The sequence below is a fragment of the Podarcis melisellensis genome, assembly GCF_964234715.1.
Source record: "Podarcis melisellensis genome assembly, chromosome: 7".
NCBI lineage: Eukaryota > Metazoa > Chordata > Lepidosauria > Squamata > Lacertidae > Podarcis > Podarcis melisellensis.
The window spans coordinates 29,783,045-29,798,298 of NC_138539.1; the positions used below are offsets into that span (position 1 = coordinate 29,783,045).

General features: G+C 42.5%; 1 protein-coding gene across 1 annotated transcript in view; it reads right to left on the bottom strand.

The window, feature by feature from the left end:
• The window catches only part of STMN2 (stathmin 2), a 31,467-nt gene extending 20,581 nt beyond the window's left edge, over positions 1–10,886 (bottom strand). Inside the window, exon 1 of the mRNA XM_081919896.1 lies at positions 10,642–10,886. Within this exon, the coding sequence (XP_081776022.1) occupies positions 10,642–10,660 (19 nt within the window). The 5' untranslated portion in view covers positions 10,661–10,886. The remainder of the gene's footprint in view (positions 1–10,641) is intronic.
• Between the last annotated feature and the right edge of the window lie 4,368 nt (positions 10,887–15,254).

Consider the following 15,254-nt stretch of genomic DNA (forward strand, 5'->3'; position numbering starts at 1 on the left):
TGTTATTCCAGACACCGCATAGCAGCCATTTTGTGACTGACACCCATGGCCCTTGCTCAAAATTCCAAATGTGCTCACTTGCCCCAAAAGGTTGGTGACCCCTAGAAGATGGAGGTCCATTCTGTAGCATGGATGCTACATGTACCACAGATCCTTAGGCAGATACATGAGGACCATACTAGAATGGGCATGTCTAATGCTTTGACTTTGTCTTGCATGTTTTTTTTGCCACCTCTGAGATAAAGCATGTAAAGAAACGTCGTCTTCTCTTGCTGCTGATGTTTCTTGGTTACAGTTATGTGTCTGCTGTACTGTAATGAATTTTTAGTGGGGGGTTTGGGGGGCGGTGTTGAGGTATCCTTTGTTATTGCTATTAGTGTTTGGACAATAACGTTGCCTTTGGTAGAAGTTGCGTTGAGCTCTTCAAAAGAACTTGTAAAATGTTTTTCAATAAATAAAGTCATAAGTGGTAAGCAGGGCACTGGGCACCATGTTTCAAAACTGTAGTGGTATTTGTTGGTAGCTGGAGCCCATTAGGTAAGGGTGGTAGAGAGCGGTGACTATTGGTTTGTGGTTTTTTTGTTCTTATTTTTTATCATGTATTTTGTGCTTTTATATTGTGTTTTTATGTTGTGAACCACCCTGAGAACTGTGGATGGAGGGCAGCGTACACATTTAATGAATAAACAAAACAAAACATGTAAGGCAGAAGGCAAGGAGCCCCAGAGAAGGCGGAGCCAGAGACAATGACAAGACACAGCCAACTAACTTTTCCTCCATCCTAATCCCTGTTGAGTTCTACAACAGTAAGGAGGAAGAAACGGATAGGCCGGGCCATGCCCCAACTCCCTGATTGGTAGTAAGCAAGAAGATAGGCAGGTAGGATTTGGCTGAGGGCAGACTGTTGGGGAAGTGCCCCATTTGCCCTAATGAACCAGACTCTTAAAACACCCACACTTAGAAGATTTGCTCAGCCTAAGCAAAGGAAACAGTGGTTGGTTACCACTAGGAGCGGAAAAGAAAGGTACAGACTGAAGCAGCACCAATAGGAAGGGAAGCAGGAGGGGAAGAAAATATCTTAGCAGGCATAGGGAGCAATCTAATGCACCCTTTCCACTAGAGTATGTCCCACTGAATTTAGTGATATTTCCTTCTCAGTAGATACACATAGGCTAGTTAGTCACATTTAATTAAGTGGGCCTTACTTCTGAGAACATAGGATCACCCTGTTAACGCAGCCTAATGTTTAAATAGTGCTTTGTCAGATTCATCCATCTCAAGTGCTCATCCTAACTCAAATACTTCAGGACAATTACAATATATATGTGAGTGTTTTAGGTAAAGTAGGAAACTTACACTGCAACCAGCTAAAGATAAATTGATAATTGTTATATATACAATTACTGAAATTGGGTGTGTGGCATGGACAGCACTGCCATTTTTATCTGAGTCACATTAAAGTCTTTGATATGTTCCTAGCAATTTTCTGCTTTTAGTTTTGTTCTTCTCATGACAATTATCTCAAAAATCCATTTTAGTTATGGCTGATTGGAATACACCCTTTAAAAGCAGTCTTTGCAAATTAATCTGAATAGATCAAGTAAAAATACACTTGCATTTAATAGTACCATTAAAAAACCAGATGACTGAAAGAGCTACTTATTTTTAAGAAAATAATCCTCATAATATGACATAATCTTCAAATGTCATTTTCAGTATATTGCATGAAAATATTATTCCCAAACTCAAAATAGTAATTATTAATGTCACTTTTCTGCTCCCACAAATTCTATTGTGTTCTGACACAGCTGCACAATCAATATCAAATGTACGAATTGGCACAGGGTGAAATTAAAATAAATCCTGGTTCTGTTTTTGGATTGCCCTAAGATATCCTAACAAAAAAAAATTCTTATCAGCTTTGAAAATGGCTGGCTTAGAAACATGCATATACTTCAGGCTGTCATGTGAGCAGGATATAAAAGCTTATCATCATAATCCTACATGAGGCAAAATATGGTTCTTCAGAAAGGTCCATAGTTCAGCCTGAAGCAGCAAGGCAGAAATGGGTATACTAGCCCTTACATGCACAGCGTATAAAGTGAGAGTGTTTAACATTAAGCTTGTGTAAGTAGAACTATGTGACTTGGCTCTAAAGTAGTGTCTGGAGATGGGCGTTAACTGCTTTCAGAGTTGGAAGTGATACAATAAGACATTTTGCTTTCCACAAAATGTTCCACAGTATGCACACTCATACCCACAGTCAACTGTATTCAGAGGTTTTGCATATTTTGAGAAATGCAGGTGCTTTGGTATAGGTATTGTTGCCTACTACTACTACTACTACTACTACTACTACTACTACTACATTTATTATTTATACCCCTGCCCATCTAGCTGGGTTTCCCCAGCCACTCTGGGCGGCTCCCAACAGAATTAAAAGCATTATAAAACATAATAAAACATCAAATGTTAAACACTTCCCTAAACAGGGCTGCCTTCAGATGTCTTCTAAAAGTCAGATCATTGTTTATTGCCTTGACATCTGATGGGAGGGTGTTCCACAGGGTTAGGGCTTTAAAGGTCAAGTATGCATGTTCATATTTTATTTATGACCTCTAGGCCATGGGCCTGATGTGGCCTGCCATAGCTCGTTCTAGCAGAGGTGGGCAGGAGGGGTGCAGGGAGGAGAGCAAGAGATATGGCAACCATGGGAGAAGAGCTTTGAAAGTGTAGATCAGTCCAACTGCTAGTTGACCTGATCTGTAATTTCAGAGGTGTCCCTTGGGCCATTGACCAACAGAAAGAAAGACTTGTGTGAAACTCTGGACAGCTGGTACCACTTAATGTTGACTAGGGGCCACTATCCTGTGTAGTCCAACAACACATGGAAGACCACATGTGGTTGTGATTATGATTGTGGACATTGTATTATGATGCCTAAGTATTTTCTTCCTTGAATACATAACTTTTCAGTGTAGTGTTTCTAAAGAACTTGGATGCCATTTTGGTTAAAGTCAACAACAAGAATATATTTGGCTTCACAGATCAAATCAGCCTGTCTCCAGATTTCAGCATGGGTCATTCCAACATCCTCACTAATTTGTTGCCAGTTTGCTTTTGTTTGACATAATTCCTATGGGATATATGGTGGTCCAAAAGAATAGTCACAGAGCTGTGTCTTTAATCATCTGTCTGCCCCAATCACATGCAAAGAATGGAAGTCTGAGTTATAGTGAAGAATGCTGAACCCTTTGCTTATTACTATTATTGCTGTTGTAAGTTGCTTTGGGTTGCCTTGGGTAAGATAAAATGACTAGCAAATTTAATAAATACGACTACTGAAATTTGTTTTATATTATAAATGTATATTTTTTTGGATGGGTTTGATTTTATATAGAGACACACTGTTTTTGTTTCATTAGCTAGCACCTTTGAAGAATATTTTGGAGAAAAATAATCAAATGGATGATGACCTAGTGTGCCACTGCTAGGGTAGTGTACAGAGTGTAGGACTCTGGTTCAAATTCCTACTTTTTGCCACATAATTATTGGGTGTCTATGGGCTTGCCATTATGACTCCCTTCAGATGTTATGGCACCAGACACATGTCCCAGTTGCACAGAAAAATAATATTCAGGTAGGTAGCTGTGTTGTTCTGATGCAGTTGAAATAAATAAAAAAATTAAAAAATTGTCCAGTAGAACCTTAGAGACCAACTAAGTTTGTTCTGGGTATAAGCTTTTGTGTGCATTAAGAAGTGTGCATGCACACAAATGCTTATACCCAGAACAAATTTAGTTGGTCTCTAAGGTGCTATTCTACACGCGGGGGGCGCTGTGGGTAAAACCTCAGCGCCTAGGACTTGCCGATCGCATGGTCGGCGGTTCGAATCCCCGCGGCGGGGTGAGCTCCTGTCGTTCGGTCTCAGCTCCTGCCCACCTAGCAGTTCAAAAGCACCCCTAAGTGCAAGTAGATAAATAGGTACCGCTTTCTAGCGGGAAGGTAAACGACGTTTCCGTGTGCTGCTCTTGTGCTGGTTCGCCAGAGCAGCTTCATCATGCTGGCCACGTGACCTGGAAGTGTCTGCGGCAGCGCTGGCTCCCGGCCTATAGAGTGAGATGAGCGCACAACCCTAGAGTCTGTCAAGACTGGCCCGTACGGGCAGGGGTACCTTTACTTTTACCTTTAAGGTGCTATTGGACAATTTTTTAATTTATTTAGAAAAATAATATGGCTGTGTAGATGTGATTTTTAACAGCAAAACATCTCCTTGGGTAAGGAATGTAGGAGCCTCACTCTGACTGCCACCTACCTTTCTACAACCCCTCTCTCAATGTGCTTTCCCCTCAAAGTCAAGCTCATTTCCAATATCTGAGCTCAACAGAGGAAGATTCCCCCCACATTATGTGTACATCATATGTTGTTAGACTCCACCACCCCAAACTATGGGCTATGCTGGCTGGGGCTCATGGAAGCTGATGTCCCACAATCTCTCAAGGGACATCACATTGGCTACCATTGATGAAGAGGAGAGTTGGAGAACCACTTGATAATGCTCCTTTAAATGTGGACCATCTCATTTTCTCTGGAAATGGAGCAGATATATGTTTAAATAGATGATCTCTGCCCCTGCCCAGGATAAATGCGAATAGGGCTTGTTCTCTGTCATGAGTGGCTTGAAGGAAGGCCAAGGCAGAAACCTAATAACCAAGTACTGTATAAATCAGGGGTGGGGAACCTGTAGACCACTAGATGCTGCTGAACCACAAACTCCCATCAGTCCCAGCAAGCATGGCCAATGGCTAGGGATGATGGGAGCTGTTGTTCAGCAACATTAGTAGGGCCACAGGTTCCCCAACCTTGATATAAATAGTAAGGAAACATTACAAACACAACTTGCAACTGCTTATAACTCAGACAGAAACGAATTTCAAATTTTAGTACAGAATTGTATAAAGCTGGGGGGGAAATGACTGGAAACCAGTAAGAACTAGGTATCTGAGACTTCTCTGGCCTTGCCATATGACACAGCTTCTGGATTCCAGAGACCAGAACAAGCCAAAAGAGACTTTAGGACTATACATACTCTCTAATCCTCAGTTACACATGTTGTTGTTGTTTTATTAATTATATAGACAATTATATTCAGAAGTGTGTACTGGCTTTGGATCATTATTTTCTTATGTTTTTATCGAGAGAGCAGCTTCCTACAGATTTGGCAACAGGAACTCCTTGACACTTTCTGAAGACTGAGTTACTAGTCTTTAAAAATGAAGTTGAACAATATAAGCATGAATACCAAAGAATTCTGAGACATTCTGAGAAAAATACTAGCATTCTTGTTCCATTTTAGGCCAAATTCTGCCCTACTATTTTGTGCAAGCGACACATTTATTACAGTTATTAGCACATTTTTGTAAAACTGGCTATGATTTAGAAATCAAACCATGAAATAAAGCTGAAGTGCTGAAGATATGGTTTGAGGGTTATGACCTAAGACATTTCCCCACATTAAACCCAATATTCTAATAAATTCACATTAATGATGCTGGTAGATGAGACACAATCCATTAGCCTGTATCTGTCTAGGCACGTAAGCATGTGGTTGTCTAGCACCATGTGCCATAACCTAGTGAAGCTTTTAGACTGGAAAGCAATGAACATGCTCCTGTCAGAATTTAGCTCTTTTAAATTCCATTGATTTCAGTGTGAGTGTTATGTATGTGCTTAAATCTCTCTCCCGTTTAAATCAGTGGCACTAAAAAAAGTGCTTAAATTTGGCTGTTCTTGATGTATTTAGAATAAAAGCTGTGGCAGTTTGCAAAGAAATGATATAGTTAGGTTTTGACAGGAAAAACATAACCAAAGCAGCAACAAATTGTCATGGGAGATGCAAAAACCCCCTTAAGATATGCATCAATATTCCTAGAAAATAGGGAACTATACATGTTATTACTTAAACATTTTACATCCACCTTTATCTTAAAATTGGGCAGCTTCCAATAGCTTTAAAAATACATAAAAGATAAGTGAAATACATTAATAAAAGTGAGATATTAAAACACTGTAATTTAACAAATCGAAGATCACAACCAGCTTCTATGGTAGAATAAAAGGTGCATTGAACAGGAATGGCTTAGCTGGTCTCAAGATGGCAGATAATGAACTTTTCTAAGAAAGGGGCCACCACTTTTAAGGCTCCTTCCCCAGTACGAGTATTTGCTCATAATTAACAGTAAGCACCTTAGCCCTAAGTGCAATTTAACTGGAAGTAAACCAGCTCAATTGTTGGCTAACTATAGCCTTCATGCTCACAGGCTTGGTAACAACAGATGGTGGGACAAAGAGTTGGTGATAGCCATCACCAACTCTTCCTGGTAAGATTTTACAGTAGGAGTAGTCATCCTCCAGATCACATGTTTGAACTCAAAACTCCCATCAGTCCCAGCCAGCATGGCCAATAGTCAGAATAATGAGACTTGTAGTCCAGCAACATCTGGAGTGCCACAAATTCCAGCACCCTGTTTTGCAGGCATTTACAGAATGCCAGACTAGATGGGCTTATTCCAGCAAGCTGCCCCCTTATTGTAATTTCACATAGAAAGAGAATTCCTCTGACATGTACAGGTTTCTTAACTTTCCAACTAAACACCCATTGCTCACTCTGACCTATATTTTAGTAGGAGTAGGGCTTCTAGGTCTGAACATCTGCCCCTGGCACATTTCTTTGAAAATCAGTAACTGGTGAGGACCTCTGTGCTGAGCTGAAATGACCAGAATTCATGGAGTTCTTAGAAAGCTGGTATCTTGATGTCAGGACCCATGTATGATGGAAAGTCAGCCTAAACCATTAAATAATGCTATACATCTGTTGTCAAATCAGTGTCTAGTTCTTCATCTATTCATTGATCCATTTTCCATGGAAGTATATGTCCCGCAGTGCAATTATTTGTCTTAAAAATAATTGACAGCCTTCCAGCTTAATGAGAACCAAGTGTTTCTCTCCCACACTGAGATGAGGACTGAATATCTGCGTTCCCTCTGGAATAGCAACTCTACTTCCCTACCCTAGGACATTAATCAGAGAATTTTGCAACTCATATAGGAGTCACCCCCCCCCCCCAGAACTCAGGTGCTGTTACAGGCTTAAGTTCAACAGATACAGCTTTCCCATCACTGCATTTTTTTGTGAGAAAAGGCAAAGAGCCTCAGTGAGGAAACAAGATGACAGCCATACCCAGTGGGAGGGGGAACAGATGGATTATATTTTAGCTACCAAAACATTCTTTCAAATTTGCATGTGTAAACAACTGAAAATAATTTTGCATAAGCAGTTTTTCACTAGGGATATTTAGAGGAGATGCAAAAGCCATCTTCAAATATTTGAAGGGCTGCCACAGAGACAATGGAGCAAATACTTTTTCTGTTGCTCCCCAGGGTGGGGCCTGAACCAGTGGGTCCAAATTACAAGAGAAAGGATTTAGACTAAGCGTCAGGAAGAGCCTCCTGATGGTTTGAGCTGTTTGGCAACAGAACAGACTGTCTCAGGAGGTGATGGACTCTCCTTCATCAAAGGTTTTGAAGAAGAGGCTGGACAGCCACCTTGGGACATGGCTCAGTGGTGGAACATCTGCTCCCCATGCAGAAGGTTCCACATTCAATCCCAAGCATCTCCAGGTGGGCCTGGGAAAGACCCTTGTCTGAAACCAGGCTTGTCAGTGTAGACAATACTGAGTCTGATGGACCAATGGACTCAGTATAAGACAGCTTCCTCTGTTCTAATATTCAAAATATTTTGGGGGAAGAGCTGCAGCTCAGTGGTAGACCATCTCCTTTACATGCAGAAGGAGTGTACAATTGTGTACAATTCCTGACATCCCCAGGTAGGGCTGGGTGAGAACCCTGTTTGAAAACCTTGAGAACCACGGCCCGTCAGGGTAGACAATGCAGAATTAGATGGACCAATGGTCTAACTCAGTCTAAGGCAGCTTCCTAGTTCCTATGTTCCTTTCAATGATGCTTTAGCAATGAATCTCTGCATTGGCAGGATGATCTCAGAGGTCTCTTTCAGCTGTATGATTCCATGACTTCAGTTCCATTTTTTTATTTTTTTAAAAAAACTGAAAATGAAGATGTTATTGTCTATGCGGCAATGCAGCTACTCATGAGGGAGTTTTAAGAATAAGGCACTGCATTTATTTGTGCTAGCAGACAATACCCTTGGTAAGTAAGTAAGGCAGGCCTGAATAGTGGAGTGACTAGGAAGGGTCTATTAACCATCAGGGTTAATCGGCAGCCGCTAGTGACTGCCACCATCTCACCTGCATTGGATTCATGAAATCCTCCTTTGCCAAACCCTGAAGATCCCTTGCTGGCTGTGGCTATGGAATCCTGAACAGGGGCCTTCTGCAGTGACCAGTCTCTGACTGACTACAAATTATCAATACTGATTACCCGATTGCAGCATTGGGGAGGAGTGGGAAGGGGATGAGGCCAGACTCCTGTCTGGCTGCATTGGCATAAACAGCTGTCTCATGCCCATCCCTCAGGAATAACAAAGCCCTCTGCCAGTGGGCTGGAGTGGCTTCCTGCAGCAACGAGCACCTCAAACCCAAAAGAAAGCAGCCTTTAAGGAGTGAGGCTCAGTGAGCATCCGTATTAATTTTGGACAAGTGAGAGTGCAGCAAATGAGCAAGATTCCTAGGTGACAAGGCTTTTGTTTGCAAGAGGGAGGACCAGGGGGAAGGGGGAAAAAGAAATATGATCTCTCCCCAAGTTGCCTGTGTGTCAGTTGGTATTTTTAGGGGGGAAATCGGCACCCCCTTATAATATATTGGTTTCAATTTTTGCAAAAGGTGGAGAAAAGAATTGGATATTTTAAAAAGCCATTTCAAGATGTGTGATGCTGGTCGCCAAACCCTCTCCCTTCACTTCCCCAGTACCCACCGCGCCCTTCACTGCAATATCTGTTTTCTCCACCATAAAGCAGTTTTATTGCAGACTCAGTTTTGGGATGGAGACGAAAAAGTCAGAGAAAGAGAGAGAAGGGGAGAAGGAAGGAGGGATCAGAGGGGCAAGAGGACAGGAAAGCCCGTGGCTCTCTTCCAAACGATGCTAAATAAATAAATCAGGAGATTTTACTGACTTCAACAATAACCTTTCTTGGTATAAATTCCGAAAACACAGCTAGCTATGATCTTTCTTCCCCGACCTGCAGTCCTGACTGCTGGAGAGCTCTCGGTGAGCACTGCAATGAACCTCTTTTCAGATGCGGAGGGAGGTTGGGTGCGGTGCAGGGGTGTGGCTGGGGGGCTGCTGAGTCTACATGTGTGTGCGTGGAGAGGGGGGTTTGCTTCTGCTTTCAACGAGACCAAATAAAAACAAGGTCGCTGGAGGCATTACAGCAGGTGGGGCAATTCTAGCGGGGTGGGGAGAAGGAAGAGGTAGAGGTTTGTAATCCAGTGACCTACTTTTCCCCCCTCTCCCCCTACAATCTGGCTACTAAAAGAACCAGCCTCTAGAGATCAAGGGGATCGGAGAGGTTGCTGCAGAAGCAAACAACTGGAAGGGAGCGGAAAACCGAGGCTGATAAGCAATAGCTGCAATTTGGAAAGGGTGAAGTGCCTTTTCTTTCCTGTCCTCCAGCCCCTTCTTTTTTCTCCCTTGCTAGCTGAGCGTTGGGAGTGGGTGGGAGAGAAAAAAGCAGGGGAGGGGGAGGATTCCCCAGTGCGCCTGTGACTAGGCAGCAGCAGCAGCAGCAGCAGCAACAACGATATGGGTGGGGTCGCTCTGCATTGTGTCGGGCTGCTGGAGTCTGTGGCGTCGCTCTCTCTGCAGGTGCGCTCTCGCCGGGAACGCCCGGAGCAACGGCTTCATGACAGCCTTACACAAAGAAAGCCAAGGCGACCGCAACCCTAAAACCCCACCCTACAACGGGGGTAAAAGGGAGGAAAAACACGTACACCACCCGTCCATCTTTAACACAAAGGCAGCGCAACCTAATTCTTAAACCCCTTCTTCACTTCCTCTTTACGCAATAAAGATAGTTGGATTTAATGCCGTCTCCATCTAATTCAAAAAGGCTGACCAATTTCAAGTCGAAAAGGACTGGTCAGTTTCCCCCAATGCATTCTCCTAAACTCGCACCCCCTCCGGTTGCAAACACCAGGCGATGAGCAGGGCGTGATTTTAGGAGGCTGGAAACAACTCCGCATAAAACACAGAATAACTTGTTCCTTTTTGCCACACGCCAGTCCCAGAAAAGTGCTCTGGAAATGGAGCTTCGGGTTTACCTGACCCAAAACACTAAAGCAGACCGCTAGGATTGCAATCGGATTGCGCTGTTAATACTCCGGATGAACTGATTTGTGGCTAGGGGTGTAAAACAATCGAAGTGGATTTTTCTTTTAAAAAGTAAACCAGGGACTTATAAGGAACCCTCAAATTCCCAGCTGCTTCCAGGTTTTGGCTGTAAAAAACAACAACAACAAAACAACCCAAGGAGAATAATAGAAATAAAAACAGTATTTTTGATTATAAGGATTATCAGCGCTCCGTCAGCACCACGGACAGCAGGTTTCTAGAATAGAGCAGCTATTATACAGGATGAAGACAAAAGAGATGGTACTATTTCCTTACCCATTGCAGTTTTAGCCATTGTGAGGTGTACAGACGCTCAGAGGTTGTGAAGGCAAAGAGGTCCAGCTACAGCAGTGGAGGGAGAGAGAGAGAAGACTAAGGCACTGAGTCAGCAGAGTGGGGCTGTGCAAAAGAAAGAGCAAGAGGCAGGAGCCCATGAATAATTATCACTCCTCTACCCAAGCAGATTGGCTCGAGAGGTCCCCTGACATGACTCCTGCAGAGCTAGAATCTCCAAGCATTAAATATTGATCTGCCAATGGTGATGGAGTATAAAGTGCCAGAATGCAGTTTGAAATGGAAATTGGCTCCTGAATGCTGCTACCCCCCTTTCGCTTTCATTTCAGTGGTACATTCCATGTCAAATGCTTAATGTCTTACATGAAAAGCCTATTGGTCTTGAAATCTCTGGCTGTTGCTACCTGTAAAACATGCACAAATGCACTTTAACACGTTTTATGGTACTAATAGGAGGAAGCAGGGGAGAACATTAAACAAAAATTACCTAGTATTATAGCTGATTTTGCGCCCATGCAGTGGAATTATATATATATTGGCTGTAATCCTATGTACATTATCCTGTGGGTAAGGCCTATGGAGGTCAGGGAGACCTACCTCTGAGTAGACATGCATCGGATTTCATTGTGAGTGTATTGTTAACACCAATAGTTCACTGCTTTTTAATGTGTTTTGGTTTGCTCTTATAAACTCTTCTTGTTATCATGCATATCATAAAAATAGCAAGTGGCCAAGAACTGAAAAAAGCAAAGTGTGGGATCATCACTGCAAGCTTACAAAATAAGAATAGAAAATATGAAGTTTGACATCCACATTGTTAAGAAATATAGAATGATAAGGCAGAGAAAGTGTGATGACTCCCAAATGCATTAATGGTAAATGTACAGCTTCATTTGCTTATGTACAATATGTGTCTGAAATTTGGGAGCCGGGGAAATTCTATTGTGAACCCAGTGTGGGACAAGAATGAACCTGTTCTTTCCTCTTCTGCGGTGTGGTGGCAATGGAGAAATAATGTTTTATTGGAATGTGGGAGGGATCAGTGCTCTATTCCATTAGTGTGAAAAGAACTGTTAGCTAGATGGAGTGTGCATAAACCATAGGGTTTTAAAAATGAAGAATGGAAATGGCCTATTCACCACTGTCTTCTAGTAATTTAGTACTCTAAAAAATATAGGATCTTTGCTGGGGGTGGTGGGTGTTAGGTTTCACACGGGCCAACAATCGTGGATAAGAAAGTGGCAGAGCTTGGCCTGAGACTAGCAAATATAAATATAAGCAGCTGGGAAATTGCAAAATGATCAGAATATAATCCTGAGGGGGAAAATGTGTTTCAAGTGGCTCCACATCTCTCTTGTTCTCTCTGATGCAATTATATATCCAGGTGATGATAATTATCTGATTTAATTTCTGCTGCCATGTTTCCCTTCCTTTGTCACAACTAAGCACTAATGTGATTGCCAAAAGGTGTGTGTGTGTGTGTGTGTGTGTGTGAGAGAGAGAGAGAGAGAGAGAGAAGGACTTTCCCTCCTCCCTTCTGATCCAATAGAGCAAAAACATCAATTTGTGCTTTCACCTGATAATTTGAGTTGGAGAGAATTGAAATTCATGTAAGATACAGACTCAAAGTTGCTGTGCTAGAAAGGACTATGAACACAGCTTCGGTGAGCTAAGAACTAATACCAGTGATGTTCTTTCTTTTGTACTATTTGATAGTCAAAGCGATGGCATTAAGTAGTACCCTGAGATTTACCACAACACACACTTCTTTGTGAGTGAAAATAATTGTGAGGTAACTATGATGAAAATGATTGGTGGGAGGGATTTTTCAGGCATCCACTGTGTGTGTGTGAGTGTGTGTGTCATGTTAGGATTTTCACTCTCTAATTTTAAAACACATCTCACCTTTGTTTCACTTGAACACCCAAGGCAGGTTATAAGAATATCAAAAAGCCAAAAATGCTAAAATCACATTATTATGATTTAAAACAACATCATCCCAGAAAATCCAGTAGAGAACTAAAACACTTTTTTTAAAGCATCAGGGCAGATTTCATTTGTCATACTCCAAAAAGCCCACCAGAACATCTGTGCCTTCACAATATTCTGAAAGCCAAGAAGGAGCAAAGCCTTCTCAGGAAGGGGGTTCCAGAGTCTGGATGCAATTACTGAAAATCCCTGTCCTTCTTTTATTATGGGCTCCAAAGCACAAAAGCAGCACTTTAAATTGGGGCCAGAAGTAAATTGTAAGGCAATAAAGATGGTGTCATATTGATGTTATAGGCTCCATACAATGAGTCCCAGTTAAGATCTTCTCAGGTGCATTTTGAACCAATTAAAATTTCTAAGCAGCTATTACAAGCAGGCCCACATAGACAGTAATCTGGTCTGGCTGTTGCCAGGGCATGTACAGCTAGGACTAGGTGAGATGTTCCCGGAAAAGGCACAGCCAGCATATCAGCCAACACTGAAAAAAGGTGTTTGTGCATTCTAGCAGAAGCCCCAAATTGTAGTCACTGGTATATTGGTTAAATCTTGCCCAAATGTTCAGACTGGGACAGCAGTTTACAGTATGATGTGAGGACCCTGGAATTTCTCTTCAAGGCCTTGAGCTACAACACTGATGGAGAACCCTTTTCAGCCCGAGGCCACATTCCCATCTAGGCATCCATATGGGAGCCACATGCTGGTGGTATTCCCTGGTGGGGAAAGGATTGCACAGCCAACACTGTCCTCCTGCCCATCAACTAATATCAGTGTATGCATGGTTTGGGGGGCAATGGCCACATGATCCAAACTGGACCCTCTGGTGGGCCAAGAATAGCCCACAGGCCAAAGCTCCCCCCACCACCATGTAGCAGGTATGATTCTCATATCATATCCCCACTAAGACGTTGAAAGTCCCAGGTTATTTGAAACAAATATTAAAACAACCATTATGGTCTTGCTGAGAGGGCAGATGGTTGATATTTTCCAGACCAGAGACAAGGGTTGCTGATGCATTGCGAAGTCTTTCGGGAGAGCACAGGTGCTACTTGACTTTGAATGAGACAATGTTAGTTGTACTGAAGTGAAAAAAGGGATTCATGTGTTGAAATAAAAGGACAGCTCTTGTAGCAAGAACCCCAGACACTGGTAACTTTCTTTGGATTTCCATGAAAAGGTTCTAAAATCTAGGCTAAGAAACAGAAACCAACCCACAATGAGGATGCAGATCAGAATAGTCATAATTATCAGCTTGTGGCTGCCTCGCACACAAGCTTTGTCCAGGACTTCAATGCTCAGCAGGCAAGCAAGAACGCAAGTGAGCAGCAGCACTGGAGCTGTCCTTGGTACTGAAACACTCTGCAGCTTTCCAGACTGTTACATTGCCAATCGAATCACTTAGCTGAATCATAAGAAAGCTTCCTTCAACCACAGCAATGACTGGAACTGGGGGGTGGGGTGGGAATGAATCAGGGTCTAGCTTGGGGGACCCCCCCCCTGTGTGTATCTGTTGCTTTCTTTCTTTATATGATATTTTCTCCAACATAAGAAATCAGTAGTTTCTGTCAGTACCTTGCCACTTTCATTATACATTATGTTTCATTATATTCTCACTCTGTTCCTTTTGTCTGGCTATAAAGCATGAAAGCTAAATCCCCCCTCCCTCCCATCTGAGCTGGATTAGGAATAGGAGATGGGATGTAGAGGATGAATGGGTGCAAATGACTGACTTCAGTTAACTCTTTGTGTAGCACAATGTGGCCTCTGTAGATACAGCCATAAAATAATCTTTACTTTTTATCTTAAAAAGCAGATTATCTCTTCTGAAACAATTTAAAAAGCAAAGCTCAGTAGAGAGGGTGTGTGGGGAAGGGGTTGATCTCTCTCTCTGTCTCTCTCTCTCTCTCTCTCTCTCTCTCTGTGTGTGTGTGTGTGTGTGTGTTTACAGAGAAGAGAGAGAAAGGTAATGGCTTCCTTGAGTCATACTCAGAGGAGATACAAGAGCATTAGGGTATTGTCTTTTTTCCAGTGCAGGCAACAGTGGTTTAGTGGTAATTTATGAGGTGTAGGAGCTCATCATGACAGGTACACCCACACACCCACACACACCCCTATAGTGCCTGATCAGTCATGATGTGTACTGGGTGACTTCAGGCCTGAGTCTACCCTAGGCTCATGTGCCAGATGAGATCTGTCTCTGAATCCCCACAAATGCCACTCTGGCAGATGACATCATAGCTCCTACTGTGAAGAAGCACATGCATTGCCCTTCCACTACACCATTGCTAGGGACTCTTCCTTCAAGCATGAAGTCCACCCAGCCCTAGGCCAATCCTTTCCTGTTAGTCAGACACTTTCCTGAAATGAGACAATATGTGATGGTCACTTCATCTGGTGCATTTATTAAGCATTAGGGCTGGTAGAGTGGGGAACATCATGATGTTTCCACAGGATAACTTCCTGTTGGAATTTTCCTGTTGGTAATCAATGTGTCTATGCCACTTGATTTTTCTGCATAAGGCATCCAAACATTTAGGAACCTTTTGGCTGTTACTGTAGAATCTAGTAGGTAATTTTCTTTGCTGGCACATTCCCTCCATTGCACATTT